This window comes from Zonotrichia leucophrys, chromosome 2 (assembly GCF_028769735.1).
Source record: "Zonotrichia leucophrys gambelii isolate GWCS_2022_RI chromosome 2, RI_Zleu_2.0, whole genome shotgun sequence".
In the NCBI taxonomy this organism is placed as follows: Eukaryota; Metazoa; Chordata; class Aves; order Passeriformes; family Passerellidae; genus Zonotrichia; species Zonotrichia leucophrys.
In genome coordinates this window covers 70,123,183-70,150,122 of record NC_088171.1, presented here as the reverse complement: position 1 = coordinate 70,150,122, position 26,940 = coordinate 70,123,183, and the positions used below count along the sequence as shown (strand labels likewise).

At 37.8% G+C, this 26,940-nt stretch overlaps 1 protein-coding gene across 1 annotated transcript in view; it reads left to right on the top strand.

The window, feature by feature from the left end:
- Positions 1–26,940, top strand: part of GMDS (GDP-mannose 4,6-dehydratase) — a 407,496-nt gene that overhangs the window by 130,614 nt on the left and 249,942 nt on the right. The window contains exons 5-6 of the mRNA XM_064705379.1: positions 22,938–23,130; positions 24,023–24,127. Of these exons, the coding sequence (XP_064561449.1) occupies positions 22,938–23,130; positions 24,023–24,127 (298 nt within the window). The remainder of the gene's footprint in view (positions 1–22,937; positions 23,131–24,022; positions 24,128–26,940) is intronic.

The following is a 26,940-nucleotide window of genomic DNA, read 5'->3' as shown; positions in this document are numbered from 1 at the left end:
GTGCAGCTTCCCCTCTGTGCCTGGAGCCAGTGGAACAGGCTGTTCACTCGTGCAGTCCCTGGGCCTGATCCAACAAGCCATGAGGTCAGGAGCAAGATTCTCTTTGCTTCCAAACTTTGGATCAGGCCTCCTTCTGCAAAGGGTTTTGTACTGTGGCATCCGTGCCTCGCCTCCTTTCTCTGCGAGCATCAGCACTGCCAGAGGGTCTGAATAATAACCTTCACTTTAATGCTTCAGAAAAGCAGGCAGTTCAGGAGAAAAACCATAAAAAATTCTTTTTTAAGACGTCCCTGAAACACTTTTCTCATCTTGAAATAAAGGAATATATGCCTGTAAATGTCTCAGTCAGCATACACTTTTCTTCTCTCCTCTACTAAAGTTTGCCAGTTATTCCATTTCTGTGCCTCCCTTTTTTCTTCGGATTTTCAGGTTAACCTTGGAACTGTTTTGTGAGAAATGGTGTTAACAGTACCTGACATATGAGTACTGGGGCTTGCCATAACACTGTGGGAATAGCTGCTGCCAAATTTTATGACCTCCAGGGCTGTATATTTAAAATCTTGGTATATGTCAACCAAAACAGTGTGCCTTTACATCAAGCAAAGGAAAGTGATACTTATATACACAGTTGAAAAGCCAAGGGACTCTGCAGATATTGAAAGAACAAAAGGACACTTCCATGAACTTGTGCTATAAAATACAAACCTCAGGTGCTTTATGTTCCTCTTTTGACTTCTCTGTGGGTGCAGGATTTTGGGTGAGGCTTGTATGACCTTCACATGGTGTTGGAAGGCAAGAACAGGTCAGCAGGTGTCTGTACCAGACTGCTACACTGCTTCTCATCTTTGCAACAGGAGGCTTTGCCTCTTGGGAGAGTTGGGGTGGGTTCTTTGGGCGGACAGGTATTGCTTGAGGAAAATGGGCATGTTTCAGAGTACAGCAGGTATCATTCTGTTGTTTGGCTTTTAGCACCTGTTGGAAAGTGACAAATTACTCTCTTCTTCTCTTTGATATGTATAGCCTAGCTTGCCTATTAATGTGTAATATGCTTTCCTAATATAGCTTAGGAAACTCTTTATAAATTATTGTTCACACTGTATATGACAATACAAGTTGTATTTATACAGATCTAGTCAAAGCACTGGAGCAATTAAACACCTACTCATCACATAATGTGTTTTTCCTGTCTTGTGGTGCCAAAAAAAATGGTGTTTGAATTTATGTAAAGATGCTCTTATTTTCTCTGAGCTAATGGAACTTGCCTGCTGCTTTTGGAACATGGTCATTATGTATTCTTAGATATCTCAATATTTAAAGCCCAAAACAGATATTGGATGTTGTTAGAGCTTGTGGAAACTGGTATGTTACATCTGGTTCTCCCTGCTCCCTTTGCTTTATTTGTGGAAAGAGATTGTTTCCACAAGAAAATGCTCCAATAGTTAGAGGCTAATTGCCATTAATTGAAATTGTATTTTTTAAGAAGGATATGAAAAAAACACTGTGAATAAGTTTATTAAAGTTTTCCATTAGATGGTGTAATTTTAATGGTTCAATAGGTATTCTATATTTTTCAATACATATTATGATTTGAAAAAATTGCTGTTAACATGTTTGTTTTCCTATTTAACCTGGTAAAAGATTGTGAAAAATTGATAGACAATACCATTGAAAAATCTTAAAAATAATTTTTACCAGATTCACACATATTAATTCTTTGACTTATGCAGGTATCAGAATATGACAAATTGGATGTGTTTGTGGGATGCTAGTGTGCTCACATGCAAATAGGTGTGTGTGTCTGTACATTCTCTCTAGGGTTTATTCTACCATGTACCCTAAAGGTGGTGTGCTGTTGCTTTCTGTAAATTAGAATTAAGGTCCTGTGTGTATATGTACATATAAAACAACTGCTTTAATGCTTTTTGGCCACATTACAGGAATTCCAAAGTTTACTTCATTTGTGTTCTCCAGATCCCTTCATGCCAGAGGAAAAAAGCCAACAAGGAGAAAACAAATTTTTTTATTATTTCACTCCTACAATGCTTGGTCTCATAATGAGCCAAAGGAGCATTTCTTATGACTTATTTTTCTGTTCCTAACAAACTGAGATGACTGTCTCTGTTTAGGAGAGCTCTTTCCTCTCATTAACTCGGAAATTAAGTGCATTTCATTATGCTTTCAAACACTTTTTTCTTTTTTTCCTTTTTTTTTTTTCCTTTTTTTCTTTTATGTGGAGTGGTAAATCACTGAACTGGTATAATGAAGTTAAGCAAAAAGCATATCCTATGATGTTGGCAGAGACATGGAAGCAAATGAAACTGATGCAAATGAAAGAAGGAACTCATCAGTACAAGAGAGAAGTGTCCTGTGCTTGGGAAGACCTTTCATTTGCTTTTAAATTATCTAATGACAGCCTTGCAACATTAAAAAAAAGCTACTTCCAGTGTGTTTTTCTCTGCAAATGAAATTGGAATAGACACAGAAGACTTGACATAAACCATAGTAAAACTTGACTTGCTTAAACAGGATTTTGTGTAGATTTAGTGAATGTTTTGGTCTTATAAGGCATTGAGACAAACTTAATGAAGTTCAGGAGCTTCAGGGCTATTAATCTACTTTTTCCTTTTGACCTAGATGGAGGCCTATTGTGATGTGACTCAGGAGATAAATACCGGAGTGTGTGACAAAAGCCTGGGAGGAGGGGTCAGCTTGTTTGCTTCATCTGGGTTTTCCCCTGCTTTCATTCTGGATCAATCCAAGTGAGGTCACTAATTCAATAAAGATGCTGATGAAGTAAACCATCTTCATCATTGTAGCTTAATCTGGCAAATATGCTCCAGAGGTTTGAAAGCGCTTCTGCTGGTGAGTGGATGATTATTTGATGCCAACAGGGCCAAGACAGAGAGGTTAGTCTCAGGCAGCTGTCTTTGCTGGGGTCTTATTTCTGTCAAATTTGCCTTTTTTGGGAGCCACAGCAAGGACTTGGTTCCCTCTCACAGCTTTTTTGTGGCAAAGCTCAGGTGGCTACAGTGATGTACCTTTGGCTTCTGCTCAAGATCTGTGCCATGAACAGGATCATGACCACCTGGAAACTGGGCTTTCCACCTGCAGCTGTGCAAGTCTCTGCTGCTCTGTGGTACATCCTGAGGTCCTGAGCTCAAGGTCCATTTTCAGAGATTTCCCACGTACCAATGTACACCTGTCTTTAATGCAGAATTAAAGTGTAGGAAATGCCTTTTAAAAAGATCTGCTCAGGTCACAAATTTAAATGAACAATGCAGTTTCCCAACATATCATTTGATTAAACAAAACAGAAAAATACACTCCTTCAAGTTACCCAGTTTCCCTCATGGAAACCCTAGAAAAACAACACTTCTAGTTGCACTAACCAGACCTTCCCACTCCCTATACCCACAACTGGAAAACCTTATAACTCTTTTTTTAAGATGTGTGCTGAGGAATCATTAGCCATCAGTCTGAAAATTTTCTGGTGTCGTCAAAGAAATTACTTATTTGCAATGAGGCTGAATTATAACATAATACTGAGACACTTCCTATTTAGTTATTCTCACATACTCTGAGATACCCTGGTTCTATCTCTTTCTTTTCAAACAGGTTATCAGTCTTCCAAATAAATTGGTCACTCACAAATCTAGCGGGTTTTTTTCCTTAGTAACTTACTGTAAACTTTTGAGTTGCTTTTCAGCTTGCAGATAGAATCAATTGCTTTTTCTAAGTTCTCAAATTAAAAAAAGGTTTAATCAAACTAGTTTAATGTCTCTTGTGACTCGGGTTGAGAAAGGTAAGTACACTGGGTAAGATAGAATTTTTAGTCTAGGAAAAGGTTTTGGGAATGTGCACCCAAGGTGTATCTGTGAGGAGCTCATTAGGGTCCAGCATTAGCCAAGATCCCTCCACTGCAGGACTGGGCATTTCTGTCTCTGAAAGCAGTTTAGTCACATCAGAGGAAGGGAAGAGCTTTGTTTGCTGAATGGTAAGATCTGCAGAAGAATTCAGAGGTTGCAGTGAGTGCTGGACTACACACAGGGCAGTGTTGTGCCAGAAAAGCAGCAAAGCTGATACCTTGACAGGATGCTACTGAGTAGAAATAAGGAGTCACTATTGCTTATATAACTTAATATGAGAACACCTCAGGTCTTCTGCTTTCCAGAAATGCTTTTCCAGAATATGCTGAGAAGAGGAAACAATTCAGAGCAAATACAAAAGTGATTCTGGGCCTGGAATAGAGTCTTGCTGGTAAATGACATTAGGAGGCCACTAGAGTTACCTCATTAAAGCAAATGTGAAGCAGCTATTTGATCCTGCTCACACAGGGAATAGGATGTTTGGTATTACTGGGTGCTTAACCTCACAGGCAATTATTTGGAGATCCAGTGCTGAAAACTAAAGTTAAACAAACTCAAATTAGAGAAGAGGTGCAAATTTTTTTAAGTGAGGACAATTAGCATTTGAGCGGCTTACCAAAGGAAGTGAAAGATTCTCCATTTCTAGCAGTCCTTAAATCAAGATTGGACACTTGCCTAGGAGATATAAATAACTACTGGCTATTTATACAGGCTTGGTATAAGAATCACTGAGTGAAGTCATATGGCCTGTGTTATATGGGACTTGGTTATACAAGAAAAAGGAGAATTCTAGGTAATATTAACTATATGTGTATAATTGTTGCTTCTGAAGTTAGTAAATACAGAAGCAAAAATGTGTTTCTTCTTCAGTAGTCATATTTTCCTTGGATTTATGCATATGTTAGTCAGAATAGCTGATGCTTCTTTCAATTTTTCATCCAAAGGCTTAAATAATTCCAGTTATATTTTTTATGTTTTGCTCTGTATGAAATTAGGCCGTTATTGGAGTTTCTGGTTACACTAGCACACTTCGTACTAAAGCATTTGAGTTATAAACACTGAAGTGTTTAACAATAAAAAACACCCAACAAAACAACCAAACAATCTTATTTCCTTCATAAATTAAATTAACTTATTTTATATTTCCTTTGATTATTTGGAACACCTGAATTAACTGTAGTGTGTATATGTAGTATCTTAGCCTACAGATTTCACACACATATATATAATGCTCCATAAAGAGAAAAATACACCTTAAGATGTCTCACCTGGAAGGACAAGGTGGTGATCATCTGGTTTATTTCCAGGTAATGGTGTTAGAAATCAAATTCTTCTGAAACTGTAAAAACAGAAGACCTACAGAGGTCTCACTAGTTTTAAAAGCCTATCCTAATAATCCCAGAATTACCAAGACAACTACGATAAAAGAGCCTTTAAGTTACAGGCAAAGTAATTCCATTTGCTATTATAAAAAGTAACTCTTAGCTTCTGTAAAGACAGCCTTTCCAAAAGTACTTTTCCAAGGCTTAGGTGTCTTCAGCCATCTGTAATGGATTATTTTCTCTTACTGTATTTCAGCAAGCAGGGTGGTGGGAAAGCCTTGGTGACAACAACACTAATGCAATAGGGGTTGATTTTTTTTTTTCCCCTTTCAATTTATTTTGGCAATCTTGCAAGAGGGGGGGAAGCAGATCTAAATCGGCTACTGCAGCCTCAAGTCTGCTGAGTGTGCTTTGATATCCTCTCTATGTTACGTCTTCTGTAAGGTAATAACCGCGTGGGCAATACAAAGATGATTAGGATCATGCCCAGCCTTTTGATGTGCTTTCTTTTCCCAAATTACTCCATTAGGGGTGGTGGACACAGCGGAAGTTGGCAGAAACTGGGCAGTGGAGCCCCAAGAGGGATGAGAAGGCACTGTCTCTGGTGTTTGCAGGGCTGTTGCTGGACAGATGATCTGAAGCAGCGGCGGCTGCTCCGCTCGCAACCAAACGCTTCAGCCAATTCATCACAGGGCTCTCCCCGCTTGTGCAGACTTGAAAGGTTAAGGCAGTAAATAGTTTATTGCCACCGAGGCCTGTGGGACATTGATCACTGTTGAATTCCCTCTGTTTAGATGTAGCTTCTTTTGAAATATGCTCTGTAAGTTTAGTCTGAGAGCAGGATAATTGCTGCGAGAGCTTAGGGCTTGAAAGCAGACACTTCCACAGCCAGAGCACAACGGGCTGCCAAGACAGACTGGTGTGAAACATTACAGCATTCTATTTTCTTAATTCTCAGGACTTGAATAAAGCAATAGGAAAGACTGTTTCTTGAGGCATGGGAGGGTAAAGTCATGTGGAGTTTGCCCATTTCATACCTATTAATAAAATCCTTGCTATTGTCCTATTTCCACCCTCTCTGGGGTGCATGCTGCAATTCGAGGCATCTGATGGTTCTCCTTACCCTGGTGTGGAGGAACTCCTTAATTGTTGTGCAATTCAGTGTGTGAATTTTTATGGTAAGGTTACACTCCAGCAAGTACTCCTGCTCATGTAATTGTATGCATTTTTCATATCCCACTTATGTATAGGAGTCTTACTCTCACCACTGAGTTTCTGAAACGTGGCTGGCAGTATCCTGTCAATACATAGAGCTGGTTGTGTGCCCAACCAGCTTTGGAGTGTCAAGTTCTGCCAAAACGTGATCTAATGACTCCAGGCTTTGGATCCAGATTGACTAATTTCTCTAATTTGAGGGAGGATTATGGGTTTGGGAGGGTAGATTACCACAGCAATTTAAAAATATGCAACAATACTGATTGTATGTACTTAAGCTTTTATGATCATATGTGATGATATGACAGTATATGCCACATTTTTGGTGATGGTGTTCTCCTTAGAAAGGTGAATTCTCAAGAACTTGGATCCTGACCCAACTATCAGCTCCCCCAGGATGAATCCTTGTGTCCATGGGGAACTTCTCAACTTTGCTCAACCTGTATACACTTGAGGTTTAAGATTAGCCCTGGTTAAGATGAGGTTATTTATATTTACATCATTTATTTGTTTTTCAGTAAAAGCCTGCAGGTAAAGATACATAAAGTATAAGACAGATAATAAATTTTAAAGAAATTTGAGCTTGTTGAGCTATTGTTTCCTAGCATATTGCATATGAATATAGACTTTTAAAGAGGAGTTGCAGTCTGAACAACATGCTGACAGATTTGGAGCTGTTTATCAAAGACAATATCTGCAGTCTTTTGTTCCAAGACCAGAAATGCTATCTGAGATTGCAAAGAAAGGGGGATAAAAGACATTTTCATGCATCATAACTGGAATTTTGTAATAAGTTCAAATTGAGTCTTTTTTCAGATTATAGTGGAATATGGTAAATTATTCCAAACCCTAATTTTAAATGTATGAATTGGTGTGACTCTTGGGGATGTGCAGGGCTGGGAGTTGGACTCAATAATCCTTGTGGGTCCCTTCCAACTCAGCTTGTTCCGTGGTTCTGCGGGTATTTTGATACAATTTTGAAGAAAAAATTAAATAATAAAATTTGAATTCCTGTATTTAACAGGTTTCTATAAAGTTCAAGACTGAGGCAGTAAAGTGAGAAGGGAAAAAGAAAAACCTGGTGAGCAGTCAATCAGTTTCTCTGTATGTGGCCTCAGTCTTTACTGAGAAACAGTACCTCAGGCTTGCCAGCTGTGAAATTTTTAGTTCATCTTTACCACAGAGCACATCACATACTTTCCTCATTAAGACAGGGCTGTGAATGGATGATGGATGAACTGTAGACTCATTGTGTTAGAAATACCTATTTAGTTTTAAAAGCTCAGCCCCTCCTTGTCAAGGCAGTCATTCCCTCTTGTAACAATAGAAGAAACATCATGAAGTCATAGTTCAGCTACAGTGAAAGACTTCATTCAAGGATTTGATGAATAGCTAAGGGAAATGTGAGAAAAATAATGTGACAGCTAAAAACTTTTTGTTATCCCTCCCTTTGCTGTCTTGAACTGTAAAATTGTCTATATTTTTAAGGTTAGGTGAGATTTCCCAATGTAGGCAGAATAATTTTAAGCTGAGGGAGGTTTTGAGGATGAATTTGCAGATTTTAAAGAGACAAAGAATCTGAGCTAAACCTTATACTGTTAAGGATGTGCATTTTAGAGCAACCGTTTCATCAAATCTGCTTCTTAAACAGCTTCAGTTTTATGATTTCTAAGGAAGAAGAAAATAAAAAATATTTGAAACAGAATTCTGAAATAGTTCATGTTTGCTATACTGCATGCTGAAATGTCTTTACATACAATTTTAAGGGCATGCTAATTTTCCAGATGCTGAATTTCATATAAATACATTAATTGGATGGAGTTTGAATTTGGAATTTTTGTGGGAAGCTATAATTTCAAAAGTGGTGGTGGTTGTTAAATGTCAATGGGAACTAAAGTCTTGGGGCAGAGTTGGGGTAATGCAAGACTCCTAGGATCAGACTGCTGTAATTTTGGCATGGTATCTAATTTGATCTCATACCTGTCTATGGCAAGTTCCTGTGATGATACATTGCACAGTATTTGCTCTTGTTGTGCAGAGAGCCAGTAGTATCAGTTCAGTAAAGGGAATTGAATATCTGTGTGTTCTCTCACCTCAGGAAGAAAATTCATTGTTTTCTTCCTCTTTCTGCAGAATAAAAATGCCCTGTAAATATATTACTAGGCTGATACATCACTACGCTTTACAAGCATAGTAGCTTAGTTTTCTTCATAAATTTGGCAATCTTATAGCATAAAAAAAAATGCCTCCTCATTTCCAGACAGCAAAGATTTAAGTAGATACCAGTTAATTTGAGTTAGGTACATATTGGCCAAGTCTGTTTACCTGAATCTGAGGATTGTCTGTATGGCCAGTACAGCTGAGAAATCTAGGTTGGTTTGAGTCTCGCTTTTTTCCTCAATAAAACACTTCCTAACATTATCCCCTTAATTTTTTAGGAAGTGTTCAGACTTTTACAAGGTAATTTGGAGAGTATGACTTCAGTACTCTCTAATGGTGTCTTCTAGCACCAGAAAAAGAAATTTGTAGGTGAGTGCAGGTGGGATTGTCAAGCTGTGTTGCTGATTTAGGGATAGCACAGTCTATTTGAATTTTCTGAGAATTAGTCTTTGCAGAATGAGGTTTAATCACATTTTGTTTGTTGTGTTTATTAATCCCATTACTGTATTGTGTTTATTAATCCCATTAACTGCAAGCTATTAACAAGTTTGGTTTATGCATATATGTGGATTTTTTAATGTGTATTTGCTTTATTGGCTTTTCTGTACCTATTTTTTCTATTTTCATACTGAAATGAGATGTGGTGTCTCTTTACTCATGCTAATAGCAAAATAAATAGCAAAATATAAAGTTAAATAGCAAAAATAAAAAATCTTAACAATTTGATTTTAAAGTGTTCACGAATGTAAACTATCAATCTTTCATTTTTCATACTCAGAAATGCAGTATGAAAAATGAAAGATTGCTCCCCTTTCCCTTTCCTTTTCCTCCCACCCAACAGAGGAGCAAAGGAGACAGTTCTTGCGGGTGTGGTTATCATGAGTTAATTGCAACCCTGAGGGGTTTGAGACACTTGGGTGCATTTCATACCTTTTAGCTGTCCAAGGATGAGATTTTCACACGAAGGCTCCACCCCACGGTATTTTACTTTTTATTACATAAATCAGTCTGTGTGCCTAGGGATCATTTATCATTTCCCTAATATTCACCAGGGTACAAACAGTACTGTTCCAGTTCCATTTAACCTCCTTATTTCTCCCTCCTACTCCTTCTCAAAAAAAAAAAAAAAAAAAAAAGTTGGCAAGATGCTAAAATTGTATAATGGTGGTTCTGTATTTAATGCAGAAATCATACATTATCATAGGAAACTCACTCTTGAGTACTCTTTGTACTTCTGAGAACATGATATATGGCTGACTAGTGCACTTAGCAACGATGACTTCATTTAAATCTTAGAGTTTCTGAGAAAAGGATTACTGCCTAGAACCTAACTGGTATGAAAATACATACTTTCAGATGCAACTGCAGTTAATATCAGCTTAAATTTGTGTGTGGAGAGAGTATTCTTGCAACATAAGAGGTGTTAAAATCTATAGGAGTGGAAAGTGAAACACTTGCTGAGGTTTTGCTCTCATGCCAAAACTTTTTAATTTTTTTCCAATTATAGAATTTTTCATCATCATTCACTACTTACATTTTTCAGCCTTCCCAGCCCAGCTTCCTTGGTATACTAATGACACAGGATCAAAAATTAACTAATGTTTCCAGACTCCTATATGACACTTTAGAAGTTTCCTCTGTTTCTCTGTCAAACAGGCAGCACCAGTTTGTTTCTCCTGGTGTTTTGTGGTTCCTTGACAGAACTTTTTGCAACCCAGATGAGGATGCTCAAGGCCCCAGAGCAGCTTGGGGTCAGCACAGTGGAAATTAGCTAAAACTCCTACTGCAGCCACGAGACGTAGCGTTCTTAGCTGATGTCAGGGTTGTGTGCAATCACGGATCTTAACTTGCGGTATATTTTCATCCAGCCGTACTTCACAGCTATTCAGCACGTGTCCCTCATGGATAATCACTGCCTGTGCAGCAGGGCTCTCTCAAGTGCTCTGTAGAAGCTCTAAAGTCTTCCATTTTTTGTATGTGCATTTAGTGGGCAAGTTAGTATCATGACATCTTCTTTGGCTTAATACTGTGTGATAAAACTTACAGACTGAACTAGATTTTTTTCTTGCCTGACAGACAAGCTCTGGAAACACAACTTTTTTAGTTTCAATTAAATACTTGTGAATACTGGCTGGCTTGGAAGGACATGGAAAATGACTATGCTGTTTTATAGAGGCTTGCAGGCATGTAGAGATAATGTGTTTGGAAGGGAAGACAGGTTGAAAAAAATCCTGAGATAGATTTACATGACTCCTTCCACATCTATCTTTTCTTGAGATAAATGCACCCTGTTGGCATGTGCTTGTGATCCTGCCATTTCTTGACTGAGATATTCATGAGTCATTCAAAAAAGAGAAAGCCTGATTGAAAAGTGCTAATTGAAATAAGATATTTGCATACAATAGGGATGTGGCATCTGCCTGAGCCATACATTTTTTAAAACTAAAGTGCAATCCTTCGCAATTTTACAGACTTCACCTTATTTGTCAAATTTGATGTTTCCACTGATCGTGTCCAATGACTTGTTCAGTACATTTTGGCAAGTTGATCTTGTCTTCCACAGTGGTTTTCCAAGATGCCTCATCATGAGGCTGCCAAGTTCACTTTGAAAGCTGACAAAGCTTTTTATACATTAGTCAAGTCTTACTCAAAGCTGCTCTGAGAGGCCCTTTTCTGGCACCTCAAGTGCCACCCCACTGTATAGATGAAGAGAAGCACTTTATTGTAGAGGTCAGTATGGTGTTTTGTCCCTTCTAGCATGGCTAGAGACCAAAACTGCAATGTTGCTTTAGAGCACAGTCAGGGGCAATAAAGAAATACAGTGTTTGTTCTTAGGGGCTAGAGAGAAAACTCACAACTTGTTGAGTTTTTGTGATTAGTTGACTACCATATTCCTTTTTCACGAATGGATTATTTTACCTTAATGTTCAAGTGAAGAGCAGCTGTTATTCCTAGTCCTTTTCTCTGTGTCAGAATCCAAGAGATAGGTGAAAAACAGGGCTGAGGTTAAGGCTGTGGGTTACAGTATACAAATCAGTTGCAATGTTCAGCTTTGATTTATGATCACCATGGCTCATGAGTGCCAAAGCTGCCTTTTAAAATTTATGCCTATACATTGTTTCCCAAGAGTTGTAGTGAAGAGGCTTTAGTAGTCCATAATAAATGGAAGAATAAAGTAGGGCAAAGGGAATACTAGCAGAAAAAATAACAGGCTGATTTATTTTCTGAGAGTATCATCCTGCTTGTTCAATAAAGTTTAGCCAGAAGGGTCTCATCCCTTTAAGCTCTCTGCCCCTTGGCCTTTTCCCCCTTACCTCCACATACCTGTTGAGACACATGTTTTTCTCAGGTTTCATCCCATAGGGTTCTTCCTAGCCAGCCACCCACATCCTTTTAAGACAGATCAGGTGATTAAGTAGAACATTTTATGTGGGGGATTGCCTTGGAGTTCAGAGTGCTCACTGTCACACAGAAAACAGCAGTGTTCTCCTTGAAAGGATGCAACTGGAGAAGATATAGGGCTTGTGGTTTTCAAAGTACTGTAACCACATTAAAATCTGAGCACTAAAAATAGGAATAATAAAGGGTATTCCACTCCAGTAGCTTCCTAGACAGGATGAAGAACTATCACAGTCCACTTTTGAGGTATGTAATTACACACTGAGTTTACTGAAAGCAGTTTCTACAGGTTTATTACATCACTCACAACAAAGCCATCATCGGCTACTGTATTTGTGGATGCTATTAATACCCATATTTTAAAATTAATCATATGTAGTGCCTGTACGTGCACTACAGGCATTAGAGCATTAGTGCTCCTCTGCTAGGGTTCCCCCACTTTAGCATTTCAAGGGGTGTGGGTGGTTTTGTTTGGTTTGTTGGTTGCAATTTTAATAAATTTGAAGGATTCAGTGGTTTTGTTTCAGGGCTGGTGTAAACCTCAAACTCTTTTATTTAGTTAAAGAATGTTTTTAAGTATCTTTAAGTAGCTGTTCCCAAGAAGAAGTAAAAGGAAAAGAATGCTGCTGGGTTTTGGAATTGTTGTCCTTTCTTTGAGTTAGATTTCAGAGTGAAATTTCACAGATGACCTTATGCATTGAAAGAAAAGGCAATTATTTGCCCTCCTCAAAAAAAAGAAAATTGAAAAAGCCAAACCCTGGTGACTTATTTCTTGACATGCTGTTGCATGTTTATTAACTTTCCCAGTCCAGTCATTCGTGATGAGGTGCTGGAGCAGGGAAGGTGGCAGCTATGGGAGCCTGACTTTTGTCAGTACATACCTACCCATCCAAATTTGCACCATGCAATTAGCCATCCCAATTTAATTCTTAATGCACATGCAGTAAAATTGAAAAAAGAAAAGGCTTGGGCATTAATTGCATAGAAGTCTGAGTTATCCTGAAAAAATTCTAGCTAAAGAAGAGTTATGTTGTTTTTAATTGATTCATGGCAAACCAGAAAGGAGAACTAGGTCTCTGGAGATGTAATCCTAAAAGAAGCGTTGTAAGTGATGGCAAATAAAGGGGAGAATATGGACTTACTGAGGAAAGTGATTGGACGAGAACAGGACTTAAGTGATAGTGTTTATTTAGAAAATGTGTTTCTGTGGCACTTTTACCATTGTAAAAGCGTGGTTTTACTATTTTAATAGTAAACTGAGTGCAAAATGGGGCAGGCATCATTTGCCTTCTGAGATGGAGTACTTAGAACTCTTTTGCCACTCAGGTGCATGTATTGGGCTCTGAGCTCTGAACTCCCCTCCCTGGGTACTTCAAGGCAGGGGTTGTTCCATAGATGGAGTCACTGTGCTGTTAAGGCTGGAAAAGAAATCTAAGATTGAGTTGAAGCCCTAATCTAACACTGCCATCTTCACCACTAAAATGTGTCCCCGGATGCCACATCCATACATCATTTAAATGTGTGATTCCACCATTTCCCTGTTGTGCCCAAGACAAGAAGCCATCACTTTTTCCTGTGTGTGTGTGTGTGCACACTTATTCATTGCCTCAAAAACTCATGTTCTCATTTGTCTCCCTGAAGTCCTGTTACGAAAGCTCCTCCTCAAGTGAAGTACCACGAGCTGTGGTCAGAGCTGAGGTCCCTCTCTGCCCTCAGGCTGTGATTGTGATGGTTTTTGAGTGGCTGACAATAAGAGACAGCAAAGATAAGTTGCTTTATCTTGTATGGTTTAAGAGTGCTTCCAGACAGCATTACCTCAGCTCCACAGTGAAATGGGAACTTGTTTTCTGGCACGGACTTGGTGGCTGTGTCTTGGCCCCTGTCTGGGCCCATATTCATGGGCAGTCTCTCTGATTGGGTTTATGGTCTCATAAATGAGTAATACATGCACACTGATGTAATTATTTTTTTTTTTTTCTTAGAGTATCTCTGTGAAACAGGGAAGCTCCTTCACCCCCTTAGTTAGCTGTTAGGAAGCAGGTAGCAATTCTTGTTCAGAGGAGGAGAAAATTTAACAAAATTAAAAATCACAGATATTTCCATAGAGTAAAAGCTAAAAGCTTTTGTTAATCATTATAGAAAATTTTTTTTTTTTTTTTTTTTTTTTTGTTTTTTTTTTTTTTTAATGAGGTATATGTCATATCTCTACAGTTGCTTCATTCAAATTGTACACAGCTTGGTCAGAAAGAATTTTAGGACTTCACAGCAATCAGTGGTTTTTTCTCATCATTTTATCATGAGCTGTGCTGCATCAGTTACTAGTTGTATATAGGACAGAAAGCCATCCCAAAATAATTAAAAGTATAACTTGGAGGACTGGGCAGATGATGAATAAGGTAGATAATGGGTGGACAGGAGGGAAAATTAGCAAAATTTTTTTTTCTTAAAGAAAAACATTATTAGTTTTTAGCAAGTTTTCTCAAGTTTTTCAAAATCATTCTAAGGGATTCTACAAAGGATCTGCATAGCTTCAGTACATTTTTTTCCAGATCAAATGCCATTAAGGTAAGAAGACCCTACTCCATAATAAAATATGCCAACTCCATTTATGAAATTATTTTTTTTGTCATGAAAGGAGAAATATTTTTAATACATTGGCGGTATCTGAGAAGCTGAAATTTGAACTGCTTTTAAGCTTTCTTTAACAGTGGCATTTGAAATTAAGAATGGCACTCTGGGAAGTAATCTTCAGTGATAATAATTGCTGAAAACATAGCTTTTCTCTGTCTGAAAAGGCAGAACTTCTGACCAGCCCCATAAACCTGGGGATGTTTTACCTTATGCATTTGCAGGAGGTACAAGAGAGTCAGGCGAGGTCATAATTTGCAAAGTTTTGGGTTAATTCTGGCTCCTAGACAATACAGAGTTCTGTCAATATTTGGGAGGGTCATTGTGTTAAGCTGTGTTCTGCAGTCTTGTGGGCCAGGAAGGCAAAGAGAGGAGAGATTGTTGTTAACAAAGCTTTGCCATACTGGATTATTGCTTTATTCAATGTCTATCTAGCCATCCATTGAAAGTCTACCAAAATCATAAAGCAGATAGATGGTGAAGGTTTGATTGCTCTTTCTAGGGGTTGGGGTTTTTTATTTCTTTCTTTTTTTCTTGTGATGATGCTTTTATCACTACTGTGAAAAGCATCTTTCAATGTGTTCTCAAAGCATCAAGGAAGTGAGGATGAAAGTTTTCAAAATAGCTTCAGAAGTAAAAAAGCCTCCCAGAACTATAATATAGTTGTCATGTTAGAGTTTTAAATAACCTGTATGTTTTAAATTAATGTACTTATATGTGAAAGTGAGTAAGAATGGTGCCAGTTCTTTGGAAGTGACTGCATTCCCTGCATGGATGTTATTCATAGCTCTCTATTCCCCTGGTACATATAAAGCAAAATGAATTGGCTATCTTTTTACATCTCCCTTTGAATGTTCTCTAGTGACTCTGCAAGTTGCCCCTTTTTGTCTTTCTATTAAATAACATTTAGAGCTTCTGGCACAGCTGGACTTCAGTATGTAAGAAAACTTTTAGGGTATTACAGTGTCATTAGCTATTGAAGCTACAATATTTGAAACATTGAAACCCATCCTGACTTTGCTGCATGTGGCATGTGCTTAAAAGTTTGGGTGTGTGTGTATATTGTTGAAGCTATCCCTGAACAAAATCATGACAATGAATAAAGAATCAATGCTGCTTTTTTAAAAGCTTCTTTTCTAATCTCTGTAATTTGAAACTGAAGACTTAGAACAGTGGGTCAGAGATTGTTCTGCAAGATAAATCCCTTGCATCACATAACCCTGACAACTCCCCAGTTCCATCAAATTAATAACAAATGGATGAGAAGATAAGCAAAACTAATGGGGAGGTTACATTTTTGTGACAAAGGTTTATGGCCATACTGAATCTCATGTACTGTGATATCCCTCCTCCTTTTCCTCCTCCGCTTTGGTATTTTTTTACTATCAGATCTGAGCATTCCTCTATCTGAAGCTCTTCTGTGGAGGACATATGATGAATTGCAAGCTGAACTGCATGTCTCCAAAAAGCTGCTGTGAATAACTCTCTACTTTTCTAGTAGAAATCACTGTTTTTTACAAGGCCAGGCCTCGTTCTTGCACACTGTACATCCACGCTCTGCTCCTTGGATGCTGCTGCATGTTTGAAGATTGAAACACACTGCTGTAATCCCATCTCCCTCTCTTAAAGCTGTGCAATAATGGAGTTTGGCAGCAGTGACTGAATGTCATCTGGACTGGATCTTTTCACAAAGCAGGACCAGCTTACAGCAGGTGGCTCAGAGTGATGTCTGATTGAGTTTTGAGTATCTCCAAGGCTGGAGATGCTACAGATGGAGATGTCAAAGCCTCTCTGCACAACCTGTTGCAGTGTGAGACCAGCCATGTTGTGAACTTTCTTTCTTTTTCCTGATATCTAATTGTAATTTCACATGTTCCAACTTGTGCCCATTGTCTTTTGACCTGTCTCTGGACAAATTCCCTTTTAATCCAGTCTGTTAAATTCTCTTGATTCACTACAGCAGTTAGGCAATGAGCAGAAGAGTAAACAATTTGCAAATTACTTCTATTGGAGATCTGGTCCAAACATACCTTTGAATCCAATAGTCAAGACAACTGTACAAGTTGTAGGAGACTGGTTTTTTTTAAATGGAGAAGGGGTATTCCGATTGAAGGGTTGTGGGCATCAAAATTTTGAAAATAATAAGGAGCTGGTAATTCTTCTATAGCTCTTAGCTGCTCAGACATAAGGCAGCAGGCTGCTTTAGAGGCACGTTCACCTTTAGAGGCAAAGGTGAACATGATGACCTTGAGAGTTCAATTTACAACTGCACCTGCAGTTTGCCAGGAAGGAATCACTTGCTAAGGAAACTGAATAATGAATTCAACTTTCAACCCCTACTGATAGTAGGCCAGATAAATATGAAACTTTACCTACTCAAGGAGTATTTCTCCATGCTTATTCTCTTTGGGTTTATTTTATTTTTTCTCTTTTCCACCTAACAAAAACCGTGTAGCAGTTTTTGCTCCTAAGAAGGGAAAAGGGGACCTATATTAATAAAGCCAAGTTATTTCTCTTTAAAGATTATTTCAATATGTTTGCATCAAGAACTTGAAGTTAATCTGGTGTAGAGTTATAAGGAAGTCTTACCCAAGTCGAGCCATGAGAAATTGCTGTATTTACATACGCTGTGGAATATGTTAGGGGGCCTCTTTGGTTAGGGCCTTCATGGTTAGAGGTGAAGGTGAAATACTGGCTCACTGATGTCAAAGCCAAACTTTTACCACTTCAGGAAGTCTCTCCAGTCACACAGCCTGCAGCACAGAGTGGGACAGAGCCACAGTGAAACTCCACCATAGGACCAAAATGGAAGCAATGTAGAGAAGTGGAAGAATGAGCACTGGTTTTATCAGCTGAACTGCTTATTCCTTTTCATCACAAATAACTTGAAAATCCACATTACCCAAGCTCTCTTGCTGCAGCAATATTGTGAATGTCTTAAGCTAACGTAAATTTTAGGAAACAATGTTGACTTCTGCTTCCACTGATAAAATCTTTTCTTTGCTAGTTCTCCACTTCTAATCATGTTGTCCAAATACTCTAATTTTATACAGATCACTTTTTTTTTTTTTTTTTTTTGTCTTGCTAATGAGAGAACAAGGAAATAAATGGGAAAGAAGATAAATCTACAAAGGCCATGGTCATTTTATACAGAATTTCAGTCACTACTTTTTTAAGTCTGTTTCTGTTTAGCTAAGAAATTGAATAGGGCTTTAAGATATCAAGAATTTTGCTTAGTAATAGGCAGTTCAGAGCTATTGAATTTATTATTTTTCTGTATAGCAAAATATGTAATTGTTTGGGGGATTTTGTATCTTTCCATTTTTTTTTTTAATTGGGTGAGAGGACACATTCATTTAGTTAAGAGGCTGGGGGGAAGAGGAATTGTCACATTCTCTTAGAAGCTTCCCTGACATTTTCTTTCCCATCTCCTTCACAGAGCTCAGCTCCCCCAGATATTTATATTTCCTAAAATCCCTAAGATTTTTTTCAGTTTGTTAGGACTTTACAGGAATTCTTGGCCCATAGTCTGTATTAGATTTAGCAACTGGAATCTTATGCTTTACATGCCTGTTCCTAGGGATTGAGCAGCTTGTTTACTGAGATGATGTAAGTGATCCCAGTGGTTTTTATTGGCAGTGGAAGGCACACTGAATATTCAAAGCAAACAGAATTGATTTTAAAGAATGCAAAACAGTAACCACTGTGAAACTTGTGAGAGTTGAAACATTTCTGAGTAGTTTTTCTGCTTTGTTATTTGCTTTTCTGGCATAAACCATTTTTACTGACCTGATACACATATCTTCTCCTTTGATAAACCTAAAGAATCTACCATAGGCTTTTTCAAAAGAGCAGTGGTACTTAAATTGATGTTATAGTTATGTTAGCCACCTCTCCTTTTACAGTAAAAGAATAATAATTTGCATTTATACTCTCATGTTTCCTCCTGGGGCTTTGCATAAGCTTCCCTCTTATTACACCAACCTTCCAGAAATCCCATCTTCTGAAACTGAGAAGACTGTAAAGAAGAGATGAAATTTCAAATAATTATTTATATTCCTTCCATAGAGAATTGAAGCACATTCTGCTAGCATATGCTTTTTTTTAAAATAAAAAACTAATAATTAATATGATCACAGCTTGTCTGTTGGATTCTTCCAAATGACAAAGCAGAGATGAAGAGTCTCACAAAGTCAAAACTATGTGTGCACTAAATTGATAACTTTCAGAGTATCACCAATGCTGACAACAACACATTGGTCAAAAGCAAATATTATTAAGTCTACAGTCTTGTATATAGTGCTTATAGACATGATAGGAATGTGGTCTTGTGGAGGGTAAGACCCATATGTTTTCATTTAGATACTTTTCAGTAAGCTTTTAAATCTTGTTGAAGACCTTGCTAGCTTGGTTTTGAATGATCAGTTGGGAAACATTTTATTTAAAGTATTGCTCTGTTAAATTAATATCTCTTGTAGAGATTGAATCTATTGATTATAAAGAGAAATAAATGGGAGAGGGGAACACAAGAGTTCAAATTCAAAAGGTAGAAACCAGTTCACAAAACTCATTCTGATTGTAGCCACATGAAGGAAGAGACATAATGTGGTACAGTGTATTCATATTGTGTCCTGTGCTTACAGAAGTGTTATAACTTATGAAACCTGCTAACATGCTTTTTCTTGGGAAAATTTTATCATCCTATAAGACTTGCTGTGGAAATTTTTTCTTGTCTGTGTTTGAAATGTACTATATTAAGGATGAATACACCAAAGAAGATACTCAGTATGTAGAATTCCCATGTACATAAGGAGTCCATTTGCTTTCTAGTATTTTTTGAGAAAATTCTGCAGGGTGTTCAGAACCTGGAAACCTGTAACTTGAAGTACTTTTGTCAAGTGTCTCCTTATTTTTCTTTGTCCTCTTGTAATGACACACTTATCACTATTCACTGAATAGAGTAAATAGATAGATCTGAAAAATATACTTTTATGCTATCTCCAGAGATCAACAATGACAGCTGCAAAAGCATGGTGTCCTCTTGGTACTTGGGAAGTACAAAGTGCCAAGGTCACTCAGACTCGTGTGTTTCAAGACAATTTCTGTTTGATTGTATTCCATGATTTCCCTTTGGCACAAAAAACCTGTCAAAAAGGCCAAAGTGTTGGATCCATTACTTCAATACCTGGTGAGAAAACTTTCACATTTAAATTTTCTGCCAGGTAAAGAATCTTCTTTTCCTTAGTCCAGCCATTACAAAAACTCCATGCTTCCTTCAAAACAAGTTGTTGTTGCAGGTCTTACTCTCTTGTTGAGAGTAAGAGATAGCTTTGGATTTTTGGGGAAAGAATGGAGCATCTGTCCTATGTAGCTCAATTAAAAAATCAGTGTCTATAATAGGTTCTCCAAAGCATGATCAAGAGCATCTCTCTTATGTTTTCTGCTCTGACTCACTGCTGTCTTTATGGGTGTAGAGGAAGACAATCTTCCTAATTCAGAAACTTAAGAAAGTTGTCATAAATTAGGCAGTTAGAAAACTCTCATGTCTAGGTATTAGCTCAGCTCTTTTTTCCTACTGGATAATTGCTTAATCTTTCATAAAGTATGACTTGGTTTTAGCCTTTATACACCTATCTTTACAGGAATATCCATGAAATTTTTATGCTTTCAGGTAGTCCCACAGAGCTCAGTGAAGAATATTTGTAAGAGTAATCTCTATGGAATCTGGCTCTATATTTGGTTTCTATAACTCAGTTCTTTTTTGTGTGCTATGCATGCACTTTGTTTTCTCTTGCACATCCCTCTTATTGAAGCCCTTGTCTGGGTTTTTTGTTTGGTTTGTTTTTTTTTTTTTTCTTTTTTTCTTTTTTCCTTTTTTTTTGGTATTTCTGCTAGTCTTCAACAAAATACAGTGTATAAGAAGAGGGGAATTATGTTGTAATTATATTTTATCCTTGCTGTACCCTAAATCAATTAATACTTAGTATTTTTTAAACCCTTTTGCATTTTTAACTTTGAATTAGAATAAAAGTAAAATTTGGGTTGCTTTTATCTGTATTTGCAATATAGCTGCTCCTGTCTTCCAAAGGGTGTCTTAAGAGTCCAGAGTTCTTGGTGTTGGATGTTTTAGTGGATAAAACCATTTTTTACCATTTTCCTGAATACCATTTTTGTCTAACCTGCACTCGAAAATGAAATGTATTTAGTGGTCTGAGTCCTGACCCTGGTGAACAGCAGTCTGCATTACAAAACAGACACAGAACTGGTGGTTTCTGCTTGGGGACACTCAGACCCAGTCAGCGTGGGGGCACAATTACCTCACTCCCCTGGGAGTGTTTTCTGAAGGTGAGGACTGAGGTCATTCATCAGGCAATAGGGAAAACCATCTCTTGTGAAATTGGTCTCTACACCAGCCAGAGAGAGCATTTCCCTGGGCTGCTGCTGCTGTGGCCTCATTGCTCCCTTTGGTTTAAGAGTTTTATTATCTGGGATCTCCTAGAGTGCCTCAGTTGATGCAAATTTGCATTTCAGGGTGATGTTTTTAGTAGGTTATTTGTTGGAAACAATGCCTTAATAGAGGTGAATTCCTGGATTCTTCAACAGTTATTATGTTGTTTTTTATGTGTTTTATGTTGGTTAGTACATTATTGACTGTACCATCTACTCATTAAGATGCTTTCCTAAGAGTTGCTCTGACACTGAAGTTGAGAGACTTAAGTGGCTATCATCTTTGTGCCAAATGGATTAAAACAAAAAATGCACAGCCTTTCTTGGTAGATTGGTGCTCAATTTCAGCTGGGTCATACCAGGTTAATAAAACAAAGTATCAAGTTGCCTTTTGTGATTTTTTCTCTTTTGGTTAAAAAAGAGGAAAATGAAGGTTTGGTTTTGTTCATATCTTTACCTATTTCAGCTCAAAACTGTGTGTGAACCTTTTTATTTTGGAGCACAGTAACACAATTTAGATCATTTCATGCCTGTATTAAATTAACCATAAGTGAAAATGCAAATTAATCAATTTCTTTTTTCCATCTGCTGTGTAAATAAGCCTTAAACCTCCAGTGGTTACTGAATAGGGGAAGTGGCTAAACAGGAGGAATGAATAGAGTGATATCAGTCTGAATCAGCCACAGGGGACATAGGTAGAATAATTCTTTGGGTCAGGACCATGAAGGAGACTGCCCTAAAAGCCCATTCACCTTTACTTTTTATAACATTGGCAGTATAAACAGGGAACTTTTTTTCAAAAACTGGCATAAGCAAAATCCCTGAGTACGGGAGAGGATGTAGAAGGAAGGAGGAACATGCTGCTGGGATGGACACTGGTGGGAAAAAATTCTTCAGAGTCCAGGAAATTTGTTGGAACCTTCAAAAAAACAGCCTGTACCTCCAAAAAAAAAAAGAGTGAGCTCCCTTCTGAGCATGTTTCTTCCTGTCTTCAGATTGAACTGGTCACAACACACCTCTTAACTTCAGCTTACTTTTTCCAGATGTTTTTTTCTTGTCTTCTTCTGTAAGTGCAAAGAAAATAATTAATGTGTTTTTGAAACAGTGTGGAAGCTTAGACTTGAGCACTGATTGTGGCATAAGCCACAAGACAAACTGATTGTAAAGGCAACTATAAATACTGGAGTGGGGAGAGAAAAAGGAATCTTGGCCCACCAGTGGGCATGACTTTATTATCATACCTTGAAGATATGTCAGCTGGAGATGTCAGGGTATTTTTCATACCTCCAACCCTTTGCAGTCACATTTAATGATCTCTCTAAGCTCTGTGCAAAAGCCACAGCTCTGGTACACCTTGGTCAGATAGCGCTGGGAGTCTCATTTGATACCAGGTATTTCTATTCGTCTCTGAAATTTGATGTTTGTTTAAATTGCAACACCTTGGACCTTGTTTAAAGTTTGTGGGAAGGAGGTGGGGTTTTACATGTTGGTGCTGTCATGCTCTCTGTCCTATTACTTTTTAAAAATATATTTTGGGCAATTATAACCAAATTCAAGTGTGTCAAAGATATCAAGCTCAAGTGACTGTTGTGGAAACGGGCAGCTGTGGCGATAAGAGAGGGCCTGATAATGTTCCCACCATGGGGAGGCTTACCCCTTACTTCACGTGGGAAAATAATCCCAGGGAACACCAGTCATTTGGTGCAGCTATTTATGGAACTACTTATTTATTCTTAGAAATCCTTTGAGGGTACTTTTGTAAACTGTGTATCTACTCTGTACAGAAATGTCTAGATCATCTGTGGCAAGTGATGTATTGCTTTGGTTGGTTGTACATGATTTTGGCATGTTCTGTTGCCCTAGTAAAATCAGTGGGTTTTTATTTCTTTTTCTCCCCAAGATTTCTTTCGACCTAGCCGAATATACTGCTGACGTTGATGGGGTTGGCACTTTACGGCTCCTAGATGCTATTAAGACCTGTGGCCTTATCAACTCTGTGAAGTTTTACCAAGCCTCCACCAGTGAACTTTTTGGAAAAGTGCAAGAAATCCCGCAAAAGGAGACCACCCCTTTTTACCCAAGATCGCCTTACGGTGAGGAGCGCTGATGGTGTGTGTGTGTGTAGTGTCTGTCTGTTCTCCCTGCTCATGTCTCAGGGCTGAAGTCATTTGGATGTGAGATTAGAATGATGATAGAGCTAAAGTGACTAGACATGTTGAGAGGCATACCTTTATGAATTACTATATAAAAAGTATTTGCTGCCATTGCCTGGGGGTTGGAAATTAGCATCTCACTTCACAAGGCCTTGTTCATTCAGCTCAGAGGTGAAGAGCTCTTGAGGAAGGGGGGGTAGGGTGACTGCTCCTTCACAAAGGGTTGTGAGGTACCACTGAAGTGATAAAGTTTCATTTCTTTTCTTTTTTTTTTTTTTTTTTTTTGCCTAAACAAGAGATTCCCAAGAGCTCACATCTTCTTCGTGAACTCGTATGAAATTTGAAACACTTATTAAAGCAATAATCATGGAGGATTTCGCTGATAAAGTTTCAAATCAATTTGGGTGTTAAGGCACGAGATTTTCACTTTTATTCCTCCAAAGTAATTTTGGTTTTGTTTTGGTTTTTTTTTAATTAACAGAGGTCACTACAGTGGCATATTTCACACGCTCTGACCGTGTTAATTATATTGTAGAAGAAAAAATGCTGTGTCTGAGTGTGTATAAGAAGACAAGAAAGAAAGTGCCCCGATGTTTCCTGGCCAGTTCAGAGGCTGCTCAGAATATGCGTATTTTCCCATTCAGCTACTGTTTATTGGGCTGATTTATTTTTTTTAAATATAAAATTTGACACATATAGGGAACTACAAATGCTAAAGCACATTGCTATTGAAATGTGGACTTCACCCTGCATGTGACAGAGACTTGTGTGTGTGTCTGAGCTGTGTATAGCCAAGCATTTATACAATAACACTTCAAAATTATTTTTACAGGGGCAGCAAAACTGTATGCCTACTGGATTGTGGTGAACTTCAGAGAAGCCTACAATCTCTTTGCTGTGAATGGCATCCTCTTCAATCATGAGAGCCCCAGAAGAGGTTAGAAAAGATGTGTGAAACTGTTTCCAGCCTTGTGTATATCTGATTGGTAAAATGGAACAATGCATCCACAGGTTTCATTTAAACTTGCCAGAATTTAAAATTGCCAGAATTCTGTAGGGAAGGTGTCATGACTTGCAGCCTACCCATGGCATTTGGTGCAGCCCTCCTGGCAGTCTCAGAGCCTCAGAGCTCAGGAACAGCAGCTTTCCCCTTCACACATCATATTCCATTTTGTAGCTCACTAACACCAAAGGGAAGTTTGGATATCTAATTTTATGTCCCTGTTGATAATAAGTAAAGGCAAAAATGTTAATATGGCACGTTAAAAAAGGCAGGTTTTCTAAACATTTATTTGGGCAGCTACATAGCAGATGCAGTTTCAGGTGTGTCTTACTCAAGATTTTAATTTTTGTGTAAATGTCAAATTAAGAGGCAGAAATAATAGATGCTCTAAGTTCATAAGACTAATTAGTACAGCCTGGTGTATTTTGAAAAAAATTTTGAATTATGGCTCATACTGTTTTACAAGATGGCTTTTAACACATGGCTTCAAAATGCCTTTCAGTTTAATCCTTAATAGCAATGCAGCTTAAATTCCACTTAATCATCCCTTTTCCGCTTGCAGTGCTTTATGAACAATTAATGCTGCTGTTTAGTTTGAGTAAGACTCCATGGTTGATTAGAGGTCTCTTTTACAATGACAGTTTTCCTCTGCCCTTTAAGTATTGTGACTGTTGAAAACACTCTAAAATTAAACTTTAAATTAACACAGAAAACTGGATTCTCAGTGCAGAAGCCTTTTATTGTGGTCAGTTTCTAAATGAAAAATAAATTCAAGTTTTACAGGAATGCTATTATATAAATTATAGCCTGGCACAAAATGGAAGATTTTTAATCATACTTATATGGTACTTATATAAAACAGACCATAATTTCAACTCTGCTTTAAAGAAAAAAAAAAGAGGAGAAAAGAGGAGTCCATGTCAATAGGATTTAAATATTCATTTTGGTCTTTGGGAGTCACAGCTGTGAAACTTCATCATACAGTGGCTAGGCAGCATTTACAGTAGTTGGTGGTGGAAGCTGGTGTATCACTTCACTGGAGCAAATAAAGCACAAGTTCAAAATTAAAGGGGAATCATATTCACTAGATTATTTAATTTAGAAACCATAATACTTTGCTTTCTATTAAAGAGTTTACTGAGGTGTATTCATAGTGTGCTGTGAACTAATGCTCAGATTGCTCTGAGTTATCACTGTGTAATCAAAACATTCTGACCATTGTAAAAATGTGAGAATGTGCAATATAAAATATTAGCTTGGCATGATTTCTAGTAACTCCAAGGAGATACAAGATGAGATGAAAATTTTATGAACACGTACTGTTTCTGATGCTCTGGTATAGACTTGTGCCATTTTGAAGGAGGAAAACTTCAGTACTCATTGCTGTTTTGATCCCTCTGGTGTTTCTTCCTGCTTTAACACTACTGCAATAGGGTTTCCAATCTAAGGTCTCTTTTCAACACATTTAATGTCCCCATGGAGCACTCAAGTCTGTGCTTTGAAGTCTCAGGCTGTAGTTTTCATTGTGTTTGCTGGGTGAAGTTTTGGACCCTTTATGTCATGAAAAGGAATCTTGTCCTAGAAATGGTTTCAGTCAACTCTTTTTGCCTTAGCAGGAATACTTGCCATGAAAGCAACTGTAACCACAAACCAGTGTTATTTGAATAGTGTTTTTGTGGGAAAAGGTTTGGAACACAATAGAATAGTAGTTTTGAGATTGCTTCTTGATAGCCATTCATCACTTTCTTAATATTTTTGAAGATTGCAAAGGCACTTCAGGAGGAAAAGAGGACTTAACTGGAATTTCTAACTCCTATGCAAAGCTGGAAAGATCCATAGAAGTTTAAGGATGCTTTATGGTTTAGCCTTTTTTTTATACTGATTTCAAAGATTGGGAATACCTAAAAAAATCAATACATATTTTCTTCCAATACTATATACCACTATTTCAGTTGGTTTAGGGCTACACTGAATGCATCAAATGCAGCATCCCATTGATGGAGTATTATTTGCATCTTGTCCACACAAAATCTAATGCCCAGGAATCAGAGCAGAGCAGAAGGTTGCAGCAATGCCACTTGCGAGGGACAGACCTGACCACTTCTGGCAGACAGTGCATACCTGAATTTTAAATCATATTTTTGAAAATTTCTGCAACTTTCTTACACAAAATGTATTTATGGGAAAAAACTGTGAAGGGACAAACTCTGATATTCCTTGCAGCCAGGGATCTGTGAAATGTCCTACACTGGAAGGCAATGATAAGGATGAACAGAATGCATTTTTCATGCCTTGGAGCCTGCACTGTGGGCAGTGATCAAATATAGAAGTATTTGAAATATGAGTACTCATGTTGAAAGATGGTGAATTGCAGTTTTCTGCCAAGCTGGTCACTGATGTTGAATTGAACAAACAATTGCAAAGAGTTTGCTTCATGATCTGTAAATAAGTGTTTAGGGTTGCTCAAAAAAACATGACAAAGGTTTTAGCAAAAATGGGTTTAATATGAATTTATAAAAATGTGACTTAACAAAGTTTGATAGCCAGGTTTGCTCTATTACTTACTACATGGACGAAACATACAAATGAATACTGAGTTAGAATCAATTTAGAATGATTCCCACAGAGACTAAAAGTGCTGAAGTGTAAGGGAGACCCATTGAGTCAAGTTTATAAACTCCTGATGCAGCTTAGTTGCAGCTGGTTCAGTCTTTCGTTTCAGATCTTTACAATTATTTATATCTAAA